This window comes from Adiantum capillus-veneris, chromosome 18 (assembly GCF_014529385.1).
Source record: "Adiantum capillus-veneris isolate H3 chromosome 18, ASM1452938v2, whole genome shotgun sequence".
Classification (NCBI taxonomy): Eukaryota; Viridiplantae; Streptophyta; class Polypodiopsida; order Polypodiales; family Pteridaceae; genus Adiantum; species Adiantum capillus-veneris.
The window spans coordinates 23996015-24015104 of NC_140948.1; the positions used below are offsets into that span (position 1 = coordinate 23996015).

Here is a 19090-nt window from a genome sequence, read left to right on the forward strand (position 1 = left end):
CTGTCCGCAAAAGCCGCATCAACCTGTCGTGCAACCTCAGAGCAAACCAGCTGCTCTAGGTGTCTGCTGGAAGACATATCCTGCACAACTATATCCCTATGCTCACTGTCGAGCATAGAAAGGAATGACTGCATAATCGCTGACATCTCAGTCTCCTCTGTAATCATCCACTGCAAACATGACCACTCAATTTGTTGTGACTCACTAGAGCTCTCATGCTCTAACTCCTTATGCATAGACTCTTGCACAACGTCCTCTTGTTGTGACTCACTAGAGCAAAACCGCTCTACCTGTCTATTCTGCATAGAAGTATGTCGCACAACTGAATCTCTGCTTTGCTCAGTCTCACTAGCAAAGCATGCATGTCTGACTCTGTCACCTCTCTGTGTGACTGCTCAACTCATGCCCCAACTGTGTGCACAACGAGCTCACTACTCTGCACTCCATGCAAAGCACCCTGCAACCCATGAGCAAAAGAGACTGTCTGGGTCTCTCGCTCTCTGCATGGCTGTAACAAGATTGAGACTCGACCATCTCGCACCAGTACTACGTGCAATGGGTACCATGTGCCAACTCTAGCACCTCTCGCAATCACTAGCGAACCCAAATGCAACGCAAAAGATCGCTCAAGCAGTGATACCCGACATCCACTATCCATGAGCTGACCAACGGAGATCAAACTCATCGTCAAATCTGGCACATGACGCACATCTCTGAGCACGTACGATGCACCGCTCGGTAATGACAGTCTTACATCTCCTGAACCAACAATCTCATGCAGTGACCCATCTGCCAATCGCACACTACCATGCACTCTGCTAGAATAGCTACTGAACCAGTCATGATACGGAGTGACATGAAAAGTAGCGTCCCTGTCTAGCACCCACTGCAAAAGAAGTGCACTATCCTCAGACGTCAAAAAATCAGGAGTAATATAGGAAGCAAATGTGACCTCACTGTCACTAGGGTACTCAGACACTGTATCTGATCTTGCACAGCTGTCAAGTCAACGGAGCCTATAGCATCTACTACATCCTTGAGACTAGCCTGTCTCCTGTGCTATCTCATACGACAAAAGCATCGCCGTCTAATGTGCCCTGTGTGACCACAATGCCAACATCTCAAGTGTCGACACGAACGAGAACGCCGTCTCTCATGAGTCATTGTCATAGACTCGAAGTTCTCACACATATTGACTACTATAAGTGAATGTCAAAAATAACCAAGAGCTGTAACTCTACTCTAGGTATGGTAGCAATGAAATGCACTCAACTAATCCAAAAGAAGCAACCTGCAAACGAGAAAATGCTCTCCGAAAAAGAGCTCACCAGCACCTACAATGCTCATGCGAATCCACGCATAAAATCTCTCGCAGTAGTGTAACCACACTGTGCTCCACAAATGGCAATGATGCAAATCCCAAATGCCAAGTGTACGCGGCTCCTGTAGAGTAAACCAAGCTCCTGTATGGCTGTAAAATATGGCTGCAAATCAGCTCCAAAACAGCCCCAAAATTAAGCTCTTAAACAGCTGCATAAACAAGTCACAAACGTGTCCCAGATCAGCCTACAACTGAGCCATACATGGACACCTGCAAAGAGGAAACAATGGCTGAAAATTTAGCGCCCAAATAAGCCCTCAAACCTGCGTGTAAACTTGTAAACCTGTAGCTGAAACCTGCTAAAAAACCTCAAGCCATTAGTGCTCGAATCCGGCTACCTAGCTCGTAGCCACACAAGCATACATCACAATATTCACTCCTCTGAGTGTGCCAAGATAACTGTATGCCTGTCAAACCGTGAGCTAATCACCAAGCCCACACTGTGCTGTATCGATGCATACACACGCACAAATCTTCCACTTGCAGAGAACACCGCACGCAAATGCTGAGTGGAACCCGCAATCTCTACCTAGATCACATAAATGATGCGCATAAAACTCCTGGGAAAATTTCGCCAGAGTTTCGACGCACAATGGCTATTAACACAAAAATAACCATTGTCCTGCAAGCTATACAATGAGCAATCATTGCACATCAAACTACACTCAACATATATACATAAGCTCTGCAAACGTGTGTCCAACAAATGCTCACAAAGAGTACCACAGGTGACCATACATGTCATCCACAACCAACCTTTGCACTTGCTCACAAGATCTACTGCTCATCACCACATAAGCATACATAGAGCATTACCCGCTCAAAGACCATGTATGCAAGCCACAACACTGCAGAAGAACCACTCAACTGCAACTAGCAACACTTGTGGGAGTACTAGACTCAACATGTACCTAGGAGTCAAACCCGATCTTGTAACACCCCATACGTGCCTGCTACCTGCAGTGTGCACGGGTAAGCTGTCTGCAGCAAAGAAAACAACAGAGCCCAAAACTATCCTAAAAACAGTCTCTGTGTTTTTAATTTCAGACCCACCTGCACTCATAATCAAAAAACAATTCCCTCTACAAAGTCATAGAGCTTGAAGCTAGCTCTGTTTTGAACCAAAAAGTTTTGGAATCGGAGCTTTATAGCTCAAGTTATGAGCAAAACAGTAGATTGCTGTCAAACTGCTAAAAACTGAACGACTTTCTTTTGCGTTTCTTTGAGCTCATAGAAAGGCTCAAACTCACTTTCCACCTCGATGCATGAGCTGAATGTATCAATCTCACAATGCTTCCATGTCTATGGAAGCTTCAAGCTCCAATCTGTTGCCGATGTAGCCGTTGCAAAGCTTGTCGAGAAGAGGGAAAATGCTGTACACAGTGAGCTCTCCTGCAAGCCTCTGTATGGCTATCCACAAGCCTCCTCTATTTCTTTGCTCATATCTGTGACCTCTCCGCCATACCCGACGAGTTCATCCCGAAGCCGTCCATCTACGCTCTCACACCTGTCGCTGTGATACCAATTGAAGGGGATCGGAGAGCACCACAGATGGAGAATGAGAGAGAGAAGGAGACACACGACACACAGATATGGGTGGGGAGACTCAAAGAGTGAGCAGCCCCCTATACACTTATGCTATGCATAAGGTATACAAGTCAGTGAGCGCCCAGACTCTGGACGGCCAAACAAGGCACAGGCGCCTATACCCCAATAATTTTTATTTTTATGAGATTGGGGAGACCTAATTGATTCATTTCCTTTATTTAACTTACACAGGTTTGTGTCATTGACCTCATAATACACCTCTTGGAGTAATTAGTTTGCCTACATTCATGATGTTTCAGAAATACTTCTTGATGAGCTCTTTGTCGTCCCTAAAGTGTGCAAGACCATCTAATCCATGAGACTTTCTAAAATACATTGCTTAAGGTGAAGCTTTTTATGTAACTATTCATCTGACTTGTTTCTCCTCCTAAGACTTTTTCTTTGCTAAATAGGATTTGTCTCTTCACAATAAAAAACGAGGAAGGTTTTTCATTTGTCTCTTCACAATAAAAAATGAGGAAGGTTTTTCATTTGATGCTTTCTTTTAACTTTTTGGCTACTCTAGAACTACTCCTTTAATGTGAAGTAAGAATGAGCCAGCTTTGGGTTTGGGCAGTCGAAATGTCTAGTCCATCAAAGGAATATGTATCCCCATAGGGAAGCGACCCTGATATGTAGTCTTCCTATGTCTCGGGTGCAGAGGGCCCAAAGTATATGCCAGTGTGGCAAGCCACCATGTCTACCTTGCTCAGGGAGAGTTCCTCTAAGAGGATTAGACGGTCAATTTTTTCCCTTAGAACCCCCTAAAGGTCGCACCTTAGATTGGGTATGATAGCAACCCCCCACCTATTCTTCGGCTATAGCCTAAAGCGGGTAACCCACCGATTCTGTATAGGTGGTAGCAAACAGGTTCCGTACTGAGCTCTTTTGGTTAAAGTAGGTGCTTTCCCTTGGCTAGAAGAGCCTACAGAGCATGTAGCATGCATTAACTACCATTGTGCACCTGTCGTTGAGTCGCTTGACTAGGCCTCGACAATGACTCCGGGTGGTAGTTAGTCGGGTTTTCCCTAGCTTAAGGTGCCGCGCCAAGGGGTAAGGCGTCTCGGGCAATGTAGTGCTGGGCTCCAAGCAATAGGGAAGTTTTCATTACAATTTTTATTTCCTAGCCTAGTTACAAATTTAATATGCTAATCTATGTACGAATGGAGACAATTGGACTTGAACCAGTAACTTCATGCTTGCAAAACATGCGTTCTACCGATTGAACTATGCCCCCGCCCTCGTTGACGGTTTGGTTTGTGACTGAAATCCTTGGAAAATTGGCATCGATACTAACGAGCATCACTAAAGCACACATAGCTCTTAAAATGGGCTGGAGGAAGCCCATCTCCATGTCTGTATCTTTGCTTGCAGCAATGTGGCCAAAATAGTACATGTGAAAGGCAGCAGAAACATGCCAAGTGCATCATCACATCGTCAACCCGCAAGCACTACAAACTTTGTGGAAAGCAAAGGTGCCCATATCCATAGGTGGAACTTTTGGTGGAGGCGTAGACAACAATATTGTACTTCTTTTGACCTACATGCTTCTTACAAAATCCATATGCAGGCATGTGCACTCCTCCATTTCATATGCTAAATCTTGAGCCCGAGCCATAGCCTCAGCTGATGCCTTGTCTACAACAATTCCTTTCAATGTTTGGATTGTTAGTGACAGCATGTTTACATTATTTCTAAGCTTCTCCACATGCACTGCATAGCCTCAGCTGATGCCTTGTCCACAACAATTCCTTTCAATGTTTGGATTGTTAGTGACACCATGTTGACATTATTTCTAAGCTTCTCCACATGCATTGCATCCACATCATCCATGTTGTCTTCTGTCTTCTGTAATGCGGCCTCTACATACTTAGTGCACATCTGTCTTATGAAATTCAAGCTCCTGGTAGCTTCATTACACTTTGACAATGCCAAAACATGCGTGCTTTCAACCATGTTGTAAATAGTATAGAGATGTGCAAGACATGGTGGACCAAATAAAAGATTTTTCTACACATCATCCACTCTAGAGACCGGAGTTTAGTGTGCTACCTCTAAGTGGTCTAGAGTCTTCGTTAATCGTCGAGAACTCTACGAGGCAAAGGAGCAATGGGAAACTGCCCATCTCTGCTTTTTTGCTTGCATCCATATGTGTGATCATACTCTCTAAAAACAAAGCCCAATCGACTTGTCCCTTCAGTTGTTCGTATAGAAAGCCCCTGGAAAATTTTGTAGTCACCTCCATACCATAATTGCTTGGAGGTTCCTGATACACAGCTGTGAACAATGTATAAAACTTGTTTCAAAACTCTGGCTTCACATCTCTAGATTTTACTTCACTGCCCCTCTTTGGGACCTCCTTAAAGCACTTCAAATGGGCTTTACTTTACTACCCCTCTTTGGCACATCCTTAAAGCATTTCAAATGGGCTTTGGTTGTGAAATCAGCGTGAGTGAGGGATCATGCATCCACTCCCGAGTTGGAAATGTCATATACTTCATGTGCTTGGGCTTTGTTCATGCAAAAAACTATCTTCCTCTCAAATGACACATAAAGAGTGCACCAATGCATCTTGCCTTGTACAAAACAGGGAAAAAGCTAAGACATGAAAACATGGGCAGCCAACCAATAAAAGTTAAACTAAAAATGCATGAATGCACAAACATGTAGCACAAACATGTATGCTTAAATGCATGCTTGTAGGCCTCTACCCCGGGTTTTAAATGCAAGATTGAATGCATGCATATAAGCTTATGGATCTTGAATGAATGCACAAACATCTAGCACCTGAGTTTTCTTCAAAGCAAAATTATAAGCTTATGGACCTTGGAAAGAACAATGTAGTATGTACAAAGACAACCAAGAAAATAATACATGAATGCATGCATGCACTAGTAATAAATACATAAGGCTCAGAGATCACAATCAACATAAGTTTAGTAAAACAAACGAATGCTTGCACAATAGTACCTCTCTCTGTGTTGAGAGTGACAACATTTGCCATCTTTGAAGGAGTGGAGGCCTTGCGTGAAGGAGTAGTGGACACCTTCTTTGTCATCTTACTGCTGGCAGGGGATGTCGATGGCATGCACAAAGGGGAGTCTGAGGGTGGAGGAAGGAGAGATGGAGAACGGGTTTTCCTCCTCCTCCCTGTTGACTTGCTTTCCTTTGCTTCAGCTAGGGGAGTTGCATGACCAGCGTTGCCCGCTCTTTACAACCGTGGATTAGCAGGCATCATGATTGCACAGTAAGGTGCCGGCTCCCACTACTTTCACACACGTAGTGAAGTTTTGTAGACAATTTCAAAAGAGTAAAGCTTTTGAATGATTAAATTCTTAATTTACAATATTCAAGTGAAATTTATGTTTCCTCACCTAGCTACCAAACATCCCACCCCCCTACCATCCCCAAAAATAGGTAGCTTGTGTACCACCTATTCATGCATATACACATGAGCAAAGGATTTTGGGAAAGTAGTGTACCAGGTACCATTTCTGCAACCTGTTACTTTCTTCTTAACTTTTCATTTTGATTCAAAAAAGGGTTCACTCCCTATTGAAATAGCTATATGCCTACATGGTAGGGTTTTGTTTGGCACATATTGTTAATCGCAAGAGGTACAACATGGTCTATGAAATCATGGAGTTTGGTTTAGCTAGTGTGAAGCATACTTTAGGAAGGTCCCTCTCACTCATGTCATTGAATGTTTCCAATTATCTCCACACACAGGTACATCTTGTACTTGCTAAATATCATATTTCTTGACATCATTATATGAGACATATTCCACATGTGGAGAATATGAGTCTCTAGGATTGACATTGGCGCTTGTTTACCTTATTATGTATTGTGACAGAGTCCCTAGGTGTTAGTGAAATCCATTTATTAGACCATTTTGAGCACGTAATATCAGTAACAATTTTAGTGGCCAAATTTTTTTGGATACTTAGTAAGGCTAGTTAATGCTACAAGTAATATTCAACAACATTAAAAATTAGTTGTTTCAAGGTTTTTTTAGGTTGCAATTTTACATATCTAGTACCCATATAACAAGGCTATATCCTGTTAATGAAAATGTTTCATTGTTTGTACCTAGATGTGACTTATCTTTACATTCTATTATAGTTCAAATGTTTTAGCAAGGCTAGTGGGTAATTACAGTGGGAAGTGTTTGTTTTCTTTTTTTGTAGAGCTATTTACACATTTTATTCCCTCATTTTTCATGATTGCTATGAGCATAACTTCCACCATAAGCATTGGCAATTACAAGTCAATAGTCATGGAAATGAATGCTTGGAAATGGTTTTGCTAAATGAATACACACTAGGTGTTATGGGCCCTAGTGTTTAGCAAAGGCATATTTGAGGCGACATGCAAATTCATGAACTTGATAGATTATGAATTATTTTGCACCGTGAGTGCAATATCTCTATGGGATTTATTGTGGGTCTACCAACCACCATATGAGGTGATGGCTCGATATGGGTGCTTGTAGATAGATAGACTAAACTTTGTAAGTTGTATTTCAATCAAGTCCACTTTGTATCAATTATATGGATTATGTTGTAATTTTGTGAGTAATAGTGAACCTATGTTTACCAGTCATTTTTGGAAGACTGTAAACAGTTGGGGAACACAACTCAATATTTCCAATCATCCAAAGAAGGATGGACATCTTGCAAGTGTTAATCTAGTGCTAGAGAATATGCTAAGCACCTACATTAGAAAAAAGCAATCTGATTGGAAAAATTATTTTCCTCTTTTAGAGTTTGCTTATAATAGTGCAAAGCATGTGACTATTGGATTTAGTCCTTTCATGCTTATGTATGGTTTAGATCATTGATTACAATGGGGTTGGCAATTGAGAAAATTCAGTAAGTCAAGGATTTTCTCCAGGATCATATGGATATGCTAAAACCAGCTCGTAAAAATGTTCAATAAGCACATGATAGAAATAAACAATACGTTGATGAGAAACATTGGCAAGTAGCCTTCATGGAAGGGGAAGAGGTTTTTTTGCGTGCACCAGAACATTCAAAAAGTTTGAAAACTAGTACAACACCTAAATTATTTTTGAGATATTGTTGGCCTTTTAAGATACTCCAGCGAGTTGGAGATATGGATTATAAACTCTCTTTACATGTGCACTCTCGTATTCATCCAGTTTTTTCATGTAAGTTGTTTATGTAAACACTTGCATAGGGACGAGAATGCCATTGATCAATAGATTTTGATTGATTTCATTGAACCTCCAACCTAGCCACATGAACTCTAGTGCTTTTTAGACTATCACGACTTACGTACTCATCATCATGTGCGTCGTCAAGCATTAGCCAAGTGGAAAGATCGACCTGAAGAAGGTGCCACATGGGAAAACATTAGTGTTCTTAAAAATACATTTCCCACTTTTGTTTTTGAGGAAGAAAACACACCTCCAAGGGGGGAGTAATGTAAGACCAAGGGTCAGCTAGTATGAAACCAAGCTTGGGGGTTGCTTATAAAGAGGCATGAGCCTGGGATGAGAGTATGGTTTCATAGCCCAAGGATTCACACACACACCCACCCACCCACACACACACACACACCTAATGAGGTGATTGAGGATGCAAATGATCTCTAATTGCAAAGTTTAAGGGCTCAATGGAAAGCTCATGTAGAGGATTTCGAGCACATTCAATGAGCCAATTCTAAAGAAATGAAATTCTATGCAATTTCCTTTCTCTAGCTTGCGCCCTAAGATGGGTAGTGGCTAACACTGTGTATATATTCCATTTAAGTAGCAAAATGAAATTGAAAAATGCAGCCTACTTATAGCCTATATGCAGTAGAGCATGAATCAACCACAATGGCAATAGAGAGGTTTCACATGATCTAGCATAGGGATCTTAATTTGTTGATTAGGATGTGCTAATCACCAGTAATGGCTCTAATACCATTTATAGGGACTAGGGAGGATAAAAGAGAGAACCATTCATAATATTTACATGCTAATCACTACTTAATCACAGAATGGAGATTCTAGTAGAGTGTATGCACAAAATGATAATCCGATTGACTAAAAGTGTGTACAAGAGGCATCTCATTTGGCATTATACATGACATTGTAAGATGCCCCAAATCATCCCAAATAACTGGAGAACTTGCCCTTTTATGCACTTTTTTGATGGGGATTGAAGTAAGCCTACCCGTTGATGCTACATAGAGAAAGCCTGATTTGGGGAAACTAAGAAAGTTTGTAGTTATCGTTGTCAAAAAAGCATTAAACTGCAATTTTTTTCATCTAGTGAAACAAGTACTACTGTCTTGATTAAGCCAATAAAAGATGATTTTTCCTATTAAAGTGCTTTTCCAATAGCTTAGGAGATACCTTGGGGACCAGAAAAGAGAAATCATTTTTCTAAATTTGTACATCTATATCTTAATGGATAGAAAACTATAAATGTGTGAATGTGTTGTTGTGGAAACTTACAAAAGATCACTAGCATTCGATCTGCTCACAGGTGTCTAGTTTGGGTGAAAATAGTGGGATTTCCATGCACATGGAAGCACTTCCTACCTCTTTTGGCTGCTCAGTTAGGCAAAGTGATATGTCCCCCAACTTGGATACCAATTTCAATCAATTATTTGTTCTTTGAGATACATAAAAACACCTACTAGAATCATGGTCAATTCTGTGTGATCCTTTGGCACGCAAAAGGCCTTTTAAACTCAAATGTGGAAAATTTGCACGTGCATGTTTTTGTTGTGGTAAATTTAGACATATACAATCTGAATGCTGACAGCCTCTATTGAAACTGCCACTTTCTATTGTTCCTCCATATGTTGCTTCTCCCTCTTCCTTGTCTATGAAGACAAAGATGGGGGATTCCAATGGAAACATGCAGCCTCAACATGATAAAGACAAAAATAAGCTTTTGGACAATGTATAGTCTAGCGTGAAGATTGACACCAAAGGCAAAGCTAAATTGGTTGAAACCAATGATGGTTGGAAAACTCCAAAGAAGACGGTTAAACGTCGTTTTTTGCTTACATAAAGAAATTATGTGCCTACTTCAGATGGAAAAAGAAGTGGGCACTCTGCATGTGCCTCTCATGATCACAAAATATTGGTTGAAGCGTGGATATAGTGGTTCATTCTTACAAATATGCTTTGCTTAATATCACATATGTGTCATTGACTATGCACCACCATTCCTTGCAAGGAATGCATGTGGATTCTCCTGTGGGTGGCTGTTGGCATCGATGCAGATGTGCCAATGGGCACTACTTCTTGATGTTCTCTGCCTGTGGTTCTCATGTAAATATTGTAGAGATGCATACTTCTCTGAGATGTTTCATAATAATGTGCATAGGTTGTGCAACCAAGTTGTGCAACCATGACAAGTGGAAGCTGACCAGGAATTACGTACATATATATAAAGCAAATATTGTAGTATTATAGGAGCATAATCAACATGATTTTGCTGATCAATCTTCATATTGTGGGGGACATTAGATTGCTTATGCTGGCATTAATACTTATTCGGGTGTTTTGATGATGGCGTGACATGAATTTCAACCAATCTTGGCCCATAATGACCCTAAGGGGCGGTGGATAGCTGTTCCATGTCTCTTTTTGGGAAATATTTTGAAATTTTCTTGTATATATGCTTACGTTGCTTTGGCCCAAAGAAGTCTAACTACCCCTAGCAATCGCATGCATTCTGCTTTGAGTATTTCAATTATGCACCTGCAAACACTTGGGACAATATTGTCAATGATGTAGGTATTTTGGATTTGTGGGCCCTTGCTCTCTCTACAGAGAGGGGTTATACTTTTATCCATGATGCACACTCAATGTATCGAGCACGATTGGATTGCTGGTATTTATTGGGTACTCAACAATATGATATGTTTGTATGCAGTATGCGGGTTGATTGTTCCTTAACCCTATCAGGTCATTTTCCTCTTTGACTGTTGGTTTATTTTGATGCATCTCCTGATGATTCTCCTCTTCCCCGCAAGTGGTTATTGCATATCAATAATGCATATCTTTTTCATCAAGCCTTCCAAAATCTGGTTTAAGTGGTGGTTCCTCCTCTTGTCTCTCATCTTTTTATCGATGTGGATCTGGCTTGGTATTGTTTTGTCATGCGTATCCATGCAGTCATACATGATTATGGTACATGGTACATGCAACAACAAAGAGGCAAGGTTCAAGCAGATAAGGTTGCATGTCGGATTTGAGATTGCTTAATGTTTCCAATCAAGAAACTTTATGTGTTGCTAAAGTCTCTTTGATGCATAATAACAAGCAAAAACTAGAAAAAGGAAAGTCAGATCGCATTTTTAAGCACTTGCATCTTTCGCGACAATCTACGTCCATTAAAAAATTTGATGATGATTATGGACAATGGACTACTAATAATGTCCAGTTAGAAATCATTTTCAAGGGGTTTTTAAAACTCTTGTGGCTCCTTTGCAGGAGGTATCGCAAGCTAGGCAATTACTATTGTCATATGTACATCCTATATTGATTGTGGTTGATGCATATACACTTGAGGCTAACTTTAATGAGGTTGAACTACATAGTAGTTTGCTACATATTGGTCATTGGAAATATCCTGGATGGGATGGCCTTATGGGTTTTTTCCTTTGCTTTTGGGAGTCCCTAAAACAACCTCTACTTTTCATGATGAATCATGCATGGACTACACAATCTTTGCACCAGAATCACGAAAAGAAGGCATGGTAGAATTGTTGCTTAAGCAAGCACTTTGTGAATCCTTTTCTCATTGGTGTTCCATTATGCTTATGCTGGTCATTTACAGATTAAGGTCAAATTGATACACACATTAAAGATCATTTGTTTTCCAGCATAGATGCCACTCACAATAGATTCATTCCTCAATGACAAGTTATGGATAATCTTGATAATGCTTTCATCGGCATTGAATATGAAAAATATACTAGACAAGATGTACTTATCATGCAGGTTAATATAAAGAAAGCATTTGACACTGTTCATTGGGACTTCATTGCACAAATCATGGTAGGATTGGGCTTTGGTTTTATAATGCGTTGTGTGGTCTACTTTCTTTATGAGCATAGTCAATCTTTGGGTATAATTGATGGTGAGCTTATGCAGTCGTGGGATCTTGGCCTCTTTGTCAAGCAAGGATGTCCTTTAAGTGCCATGTTGTATGCTATTGTCACTCATCCTCTTTAGCTTTATTTGGATGCCTTGATGGCATCTGGTCAATTACATGGATTGGAATTATCATCTCGCAATCATTCTGTGGCACAAGCGTATGTTGAGGATTCCATGTTTTGGCCCAAAAATCATCCAGATGATGTTTGATGTATCATGGATGCCTTGCACATTTATGGATGGGTTGTTGGTCTTCATGTTAACTTTCAAAAATCTAAACTTTTTCCTCTGCATCATATGGATTGGCATTCTATATTATAGCCAGGTGAGATTGTGAAGCCAAATTAGCATGTGCGGCATCTTGAATACCCTTTGGCTTGGTCGGTGAAAAATGCCAAACATTTGAGTTGAATTGATAAAAAATTAGATATAAATTGTAGTATTGGAAATTGTTTACATGGCCACTACGTGTATGACTCAAAATAGTGCAACCCATCTTGATGGCATATATGCAATGTTTTCTACCATTGTTGCATTGGCAGCCTCGTCGTGATCGTGCTTTCATGCCTTGGAATTTGGACCATTTTTTTTCTACTTGCTCCCACAAAAAAGGGTTGGGGTTGCTTGCTATGGATAAACTATGTACTCCAAAGCATTGTGGTGGTCCAAATATTTTACACTTGTGTTCTCATGTTATTGCAAGGAAGGCCACATTGTTATTGGTACTGGTGGAACAAAAACAATCTTGGAGGCTGATGTTTTCTTCTCATGCGGTTTCTACACGTGCTTTTGGTCATTGGTAGCCTTCGTACTGGGATGTGGTTTTTGGAAAACTTGAAGCTACAATTTTGAGTTTCCCCCTTGCTTCCAATCTTGTAGCTAATTGGAAACAAGTCATGAAGCAATTGTCATGGCATGGTCGGGATGGCACGAGTGGCAATTTGCTCAAACTCGAGAGTTTGCATGGGAGTGTGGTTTTTGATTAACAACGGCTTCCCAGAGAAGCATATTTTCTCTCCAAGAAATGCATCGATGCGATATCACATGTTGTCGACAGTAATAGCAATTTCACTTCAATAGGTTGCTCTTACTTTTGGTATTTGAATGGATTATAGACACACATGGCATATTATTAACAATATTGTTGATTCTAGATCTCCCATTCCATCGCTCACTACTGAGGATTGAGTATGTGATTGGTATTATGTTGGTTCCTCGATCCCCTCTTTATCCCCGAAATAGGTATATTATCATTTGCAGTCATTTGCTTGGCTAGAGGAACACTACAATATATGGTATGGAATATGAATAAAGGTACTACATGGTGGCACAATAAAGTCATGAAAGTGTGACATGCTAAACTTCCCTTGAAAGAGTGATTGTTTATGTGGAGATGTATCATTGGGGTTCTCCAGCTGGAGAATTTCTTCACGGCTTCCTTGCAATATGTTCGTTGTGGTGCCGGCACTGAGACTACTCCACATTTATTGTGGTATTGTCCTCATACACAACAGTTTGTGGATTACATCTCTACATGTCTTCGAACTCGTTATTCCTGGGATACTGGATTTTTGGAGTGCTTCCACTACTGCTTCGGCCGCATGCATACCTTTTTGATTGGGTCATATTCTGGGTGCTTTGGACAATTAGGAGAGCAGATACTTTTTTCATGTTTCAGCAGGTTCAGGTGGATTAGGTATTCCTCTTCGAAACCTCTCTTCGACAATCTCTTAAATTTTCCCGTGACTTGGATGAGCTCTCCTCCCTTCATTATGAGCTCTACTTTTACTGTTTTTGCTTTACTACATGTAATTTTTTCTATTGGTTTTTCTCGTTTTGAGGTTTCCCATTAGTGATTCAATCTGATATTACAAAAAAAGAAGTGTGCGTATGTATGTATGAGATATGTATATTGTGTGTGTGTGTGTGTGTGTGTGTGTGTGTGTGTGTGTGTGTGTGTGTGTGTGTGTGTGTGTGTACACATACAATGCTTGTGCTACACCCCATAGATTGGGGTGCAAAATCACCCTATAAATTTCCTATATGGCTCTTAAGACTCATCAAAATTTTTCTTGTCAAGGTCCATCAACTTCTAAGTAGCTTGACTTGGCCCATGTAGTCCATGGGTAGCCAGTCCACGATGTCCTTCATAACCTACCCACTTCAGGCCCATCACGGGCTGTGACGGTGCTACACGCCCTTCTTCCCCTAATATACATTGCTTGAGGAAATTTGATGTCCTTGTCAAACCAAGTGGTTTGAATGTAGAGCTAGCTTATGCATAGGTCAAACTACTTTTGAGATGTATAGGTGCAAGTGCTTAAGGAAAATGTTCACAAATACATTGCAAAATGTTGATTTGGATTTTGTAAGAGGTGAATATATATACCTTTATTGATGTAGTATTTACACCATATGCAGGTACCTTATCTTCTTAAGGATATAACCGTTTAAATGTTCTCTAATATTAGCTATGTTTCCAACGGTCTCTATATGTAATGTAATATCTACGTGGATAGACCAAGTCTCTCTCTCTCTCTCTCTCTCTCTCTCTCTCTCTCTCTCTCTCTCTCTCTTAAATCCACTAAGGATCATCATGAACTTCTCATGCAGGTATTTGGCATTATTCCAATATTTGTACATATCTCTTTGATAAGGAGCATGGACTCCAAAGGGACTATTTGTGCACAATAATGCATATAATTCAAAGATTTGGAGGTGTTTGTGAAGGAGTGTGAAGTATATCACGTGGGGTAAATTATGAAACAAGTGAGCTATGCAAACATCACCATACTTCATCACATGAACAAAGAGTAGATGGACCTCATATAGGAAAGAGACTAGTAAGGTATGATTTTAGGTGTGACCACATCTACTCCTACGCCATGCCTACATAGGAGAGTTTGACCTCTTTCTAGAGACATCTTTGTGCTTGAGAGATAATGAGAGGTTATCTTCACCACACATGAAAAATGGGCATACATGGAGTATCAACCACAAGTAGGAGTACCCACAAGGGACATAGGCCATAGCCCATCCTCAAAACCCTTAATCATAGGCTTTGGACTATGAAATTGGAAACTCCTCCCCTGCAAGTGGGCCAACCAAAGCACAATGGCTCTCTTGTCAAAGGGTTTTATTTCTCTCCCCTGAAACATGATCTAATAAGGATACAAAAGCTACGGGACCAACTCATAATATTAGAGTCGTCAAATGAATGTTACCCTACTTGTTCTTCCCGAACACATCCCCCTCAATCAATTTGATTTAGTATTTTCCTTCCATCTTTTCATTCAGCCAAATGATTATGATTTAGAATAAGAGAAGAGTATGGGTGGTTAAGTCGATAGGTCTTTTGACTGAAATATCCTTCCCTAAGATCACACCAATGTAGCTCAATGTTTTGGGATTTTCGAGAGCTATTATTCAACCTTAATGAACTTTTTTCAAAATGAATTCTCATAAATGAGTCAATTTATTCAAAAAAATATGAGGAGCAAGTTACACCACATATTTCTAGTTTGGTTTTTTCACCTGTCATACGAAGGCACTAGTGATCCCTTACTAGGCTATTCATTCTCTTTTTATCCATGTGATGGGTGATTTTTTCATATTCCATTTGAGCTCAATATCATTGAGCTAGAAACTACTTTTCTTTTCACATGATGTCATGAGACTTACCATTTTTGTGTGTATGTGTTCGTTTCCATAAGTAGAGACCATTTTGCAAAGACATTAAGTCACAAATTTTTTGTCAACATGGCATTGTGAAGACACACATCTACAATTGCAAGAATATGTCTCCATTCAAAAGGTTCAAATCTTCACATGGAAGGATTATGATATATAGTCTTTGTCCTTAATCAATTGTTCAATTCATTTCATGGCATGAACCTTACTAACTACTCTCTAGAGGTCTAGCTCAAGTTGCAGTTTTCTATGGTGGTCCCTTTATTTCTTGTTTCTTGGTTAGTTTCAATCTTGAAGAATTTTTAAATACTTCATGAAAAGTCAACTTAAAGGTAGAGTTTGACCCAATATTATGCACAATGGCTCAATTTTATAGAATTTCAATGGTCTTTCTTCAATATTTTCAATAGCTTTTGTCTTGAGAAAAATTCCATACGTATTTAACAATAGTTTCTATTTCTGTGTTTTTGCTTGATGATGCTTGTTGGCTATTTGTGAAAGAGTTGTACGCAAGGTGTAAAACCATGGTGTGCACCAACGTGACTCTTTTTAGAATAAGACTATTTTGTGGATCACATGAACTCATGAATTTGCTACATAATTTTTCCAATTGTGAGGACCAAGTTTACTTTTGCGCTGAGTGATCGTTTTGAAGATAGCCTTGTTTTTGGAGTCTTGCAAATTAGACCCAAGGAAAGATGGTCTTTGTTATCTTGGTTTTGCTATATGGCCATCATTTTTTCCTTTCAATAGAGACATGCAAACGGTGAATGTCTATATAAGGAAATGTACGAAAGCCTTTACTTGCTCAATTTGAAAGGTGATTATAATGGTTTTGTCTATTATGGATGATAGTACAAGAGATTTCTCTTGCCTTGCCAATACGTAAGCCCTCTATACTGATTGAGATAAGTAGGTAAGGATTAAGGCTATGAAAAAAAAACAAACAAACCAAACTTTAGGCCTTTTCCAATGAAGGGAGAGGCTTGTATGATTTGGTCACTTAGCTTGCTTTAAATGGTGTAGTGTTTGTACAACCTACATGCCTTTTTTGACCATTGTAGAGTGGCAATTGGTGGGGCCAATCACAACCTGTACTTCGCAAACTCCCAATGTGTTCAAAATAACAGCATGTGTGAAACTACACTTGCAACAATATGATATAGAACAAAAAATAAACCCTAGAGCTTAGGACCTTCTCTATTTTTTAAATTTCGATCTTCCAAAAAGCAAGGAAGGGCAAAACTTTTTGATTTGAAATGGCATGCTTTTTAATACAAAATCCTTCTCTCATTGAGCAAACAACCTTTGTTGAGCAACATGTGGCAAATGTCGCTAATGCTATCTGCAATTCCACATAGCAATGTTATTGGCATGGGTGTTCTTGTAAATATAAGTCACTCCATATTATAGTATTTCTACAGTCAAAAATATTCTACAATGAAGTGGTTGAAGGACAGATAGCTCACAAATTTGTTATCGTCAAAAAAGTAAGTACAAACAATCATGCGAGATTGCAATTAAGATTGGTGTTAATTGATCTACCCTATTTTGTTGCATAGAAGACACCTTGTTGGCTGTGTAAAACAAGCCTCAGTCAGGAAGGGAGTTAGGAGTACATTTGAATATGAAATCATTTTTAATAGTTACGGTCCATAGACCTATGCATGTTAAGGCTTGCAATCTTCTTTGTTTCTTAGTTGGTAAATAGGTCCCTTCATTTGCAAGCCTCACATGAATTCCCAATCACTTTTATGTTTTAGGATGCCAACATAAGTCTTCACCTTGTTTTTTCAATCGTCTCAACCAGTGTTCAAAATCAACACGTCTATTCTTTTAGGTGCATAAAGGGATCAATGTTTTGAACACGTCTATTCTTTTAGGTGCATAGAGGGATCTTGTGTTGCTTGATCTACTCCCTTCTAGTTGTGTACAATTCAGGGCGGCCTGGTAAACCTCCCAAGCAGCATGGTTCTTGTATAGAAATCTCGGTCTTGTGTGGTTGCCTATCACTCCACCCACACTAAAATGGTTGTCAAATGCAACTCTGCTGACTTGGTCTAGAGAGACAGATGTCACCTAAAAAGTGTGGCGTTCGCTCCCTGGACTGACTTGCATCTGACAACGGGCAACCCACACAGGACCGGGGTAGAATGCTGAAATTCAAACAGCTTTGCTTGACCCTAAGTACACGAGGGTTTGATAGTCAAAATTAAATTTGACATTTTGGATTCTTAATGGCAGAACATAAGACCTTGGTAACTAAAGAGGAATTAAGCACAAGAACCTTGTAAAAGCACAGATATTGCTATGCTCATCAGCTTCTCTTGCCCATGCAGGTTCCTTTCAAGCAAATGTCTGTCGGTCTTTACAATTATTTGAAAGTAGAGGACATTGAGAATTTTGAGTCATTAGGGGCAGAGAAACAAGAGCGCAATGAGGATACCGGCAGGGGCAATAAGCGCAGATGGTGGACCCATCAATCAAGCATATTACAAGCAGAACCTCATAAAAGGGCTTTTGGTATGAACTTTGCTTTTACTTCACAAGAGTCTTACCCACATATCATTGATTAATCAGTCTATTAGAGACCACCAATCAACCATACACTGGATAAATATTTAAAATATCAAGTCAAGGGATGGGACCGTCAACTGTGCAGGTGCTATTATGAGAACCGTTGCTTTAACTGTGTGGTTTGTATGAAAGTTTCCCAAAAAAAAAATCAACCCTGCTTATTGCGATTGGTTTCTGAAAGAAAAGCTGGAAAATTCCCTTCTTACATATAGGAGGGGCTGACTCAAATACCCATTTAACCTCTATTCTCTACATCTATAGAAGGCTGAAACCTATAGAAGCTGAATTGATCTCTGCACGGCAATATGACTACTTCAAGCTTTTGCCCTGAAAGCAAAAATTCAAGAGTTCATATAAAAAGCAGCAAAATGTCTAAGAATCATCCAATTGCTTTTTCACAAACAAAGATTCAGCCTCATTTTTTATATATTAAGAACGTACAAGCATCTAGGATGGTCATTGAGTACTAGGGGCTCTCAAGCTTTTCTTGCTCTACAATATCTTCATAACTATAACAATATTTCTTCGCATAAACTGGCTCACCTGGTCAAGTAAGAATTATCCGTTGTATCAACAACTATCATATCTTCTGCATCAATAAAATTAGGTGCCTGTGTTTTGAAGAACCACGTGAGCAAAGGAGGGCTAGAGGAGCAACAACAAATACAAGACTACTTGTACCGATATTTGCAGTCCATTGTCCAGCACAACTTTCTTGTACCTGT

At 39.8% G+C, this 19090-nt stretch overlaps 1 protein-coding gene and 1 long non-coding RNA gene across 7 annotated transcripts in view; one reads left to right on the forward strand and one right to left on the reverse strand.

The window, feature by feature from the left end:
• The first annotated feature begins 17682 nt into the window (after positions 1 to 17682).
• On the forward strand, positions 17683 to 18364 carry LOC147435351 (uncharacterized). The gene is made up of 2 exons (XR_015185076.1): positions 17683 to 18046; positions 18128 to 18364. It is a non-coding gene; the product is annotated as an uncharacterized LOC147435351 (long non-coding RNA).
• Positions 18292 to 19090, reverse strand: part of LOC147435352 (uncharacterized) — a 102472-nt gene continuing 101673 nt past the window's right edge. For all 6 annotated transcript variants that reach the window (XM_086488416.1, XM_086488415.1, XM_086488414.1 and 3 more), the window contains 3 exons: positions 19047 to 19086; positions 18909 to 18976; positions 18292 to 18692 (listed from right to left, as the gene is read on the reverse strand). In XM_086488416.1, the coding sequence (XP_086344542.1) occupies positions 18680 to 18692; positions 18909 to 18976; positions 19047 to 19086 (121 nt within the window). In that variant the 3' untranslated portion in view covers positions 18292 to 18679. The remainder of the gene's footprint in view (positions 18693 to 18908; positions 18977 to 19046; positions 19087 to 19090) is intronic.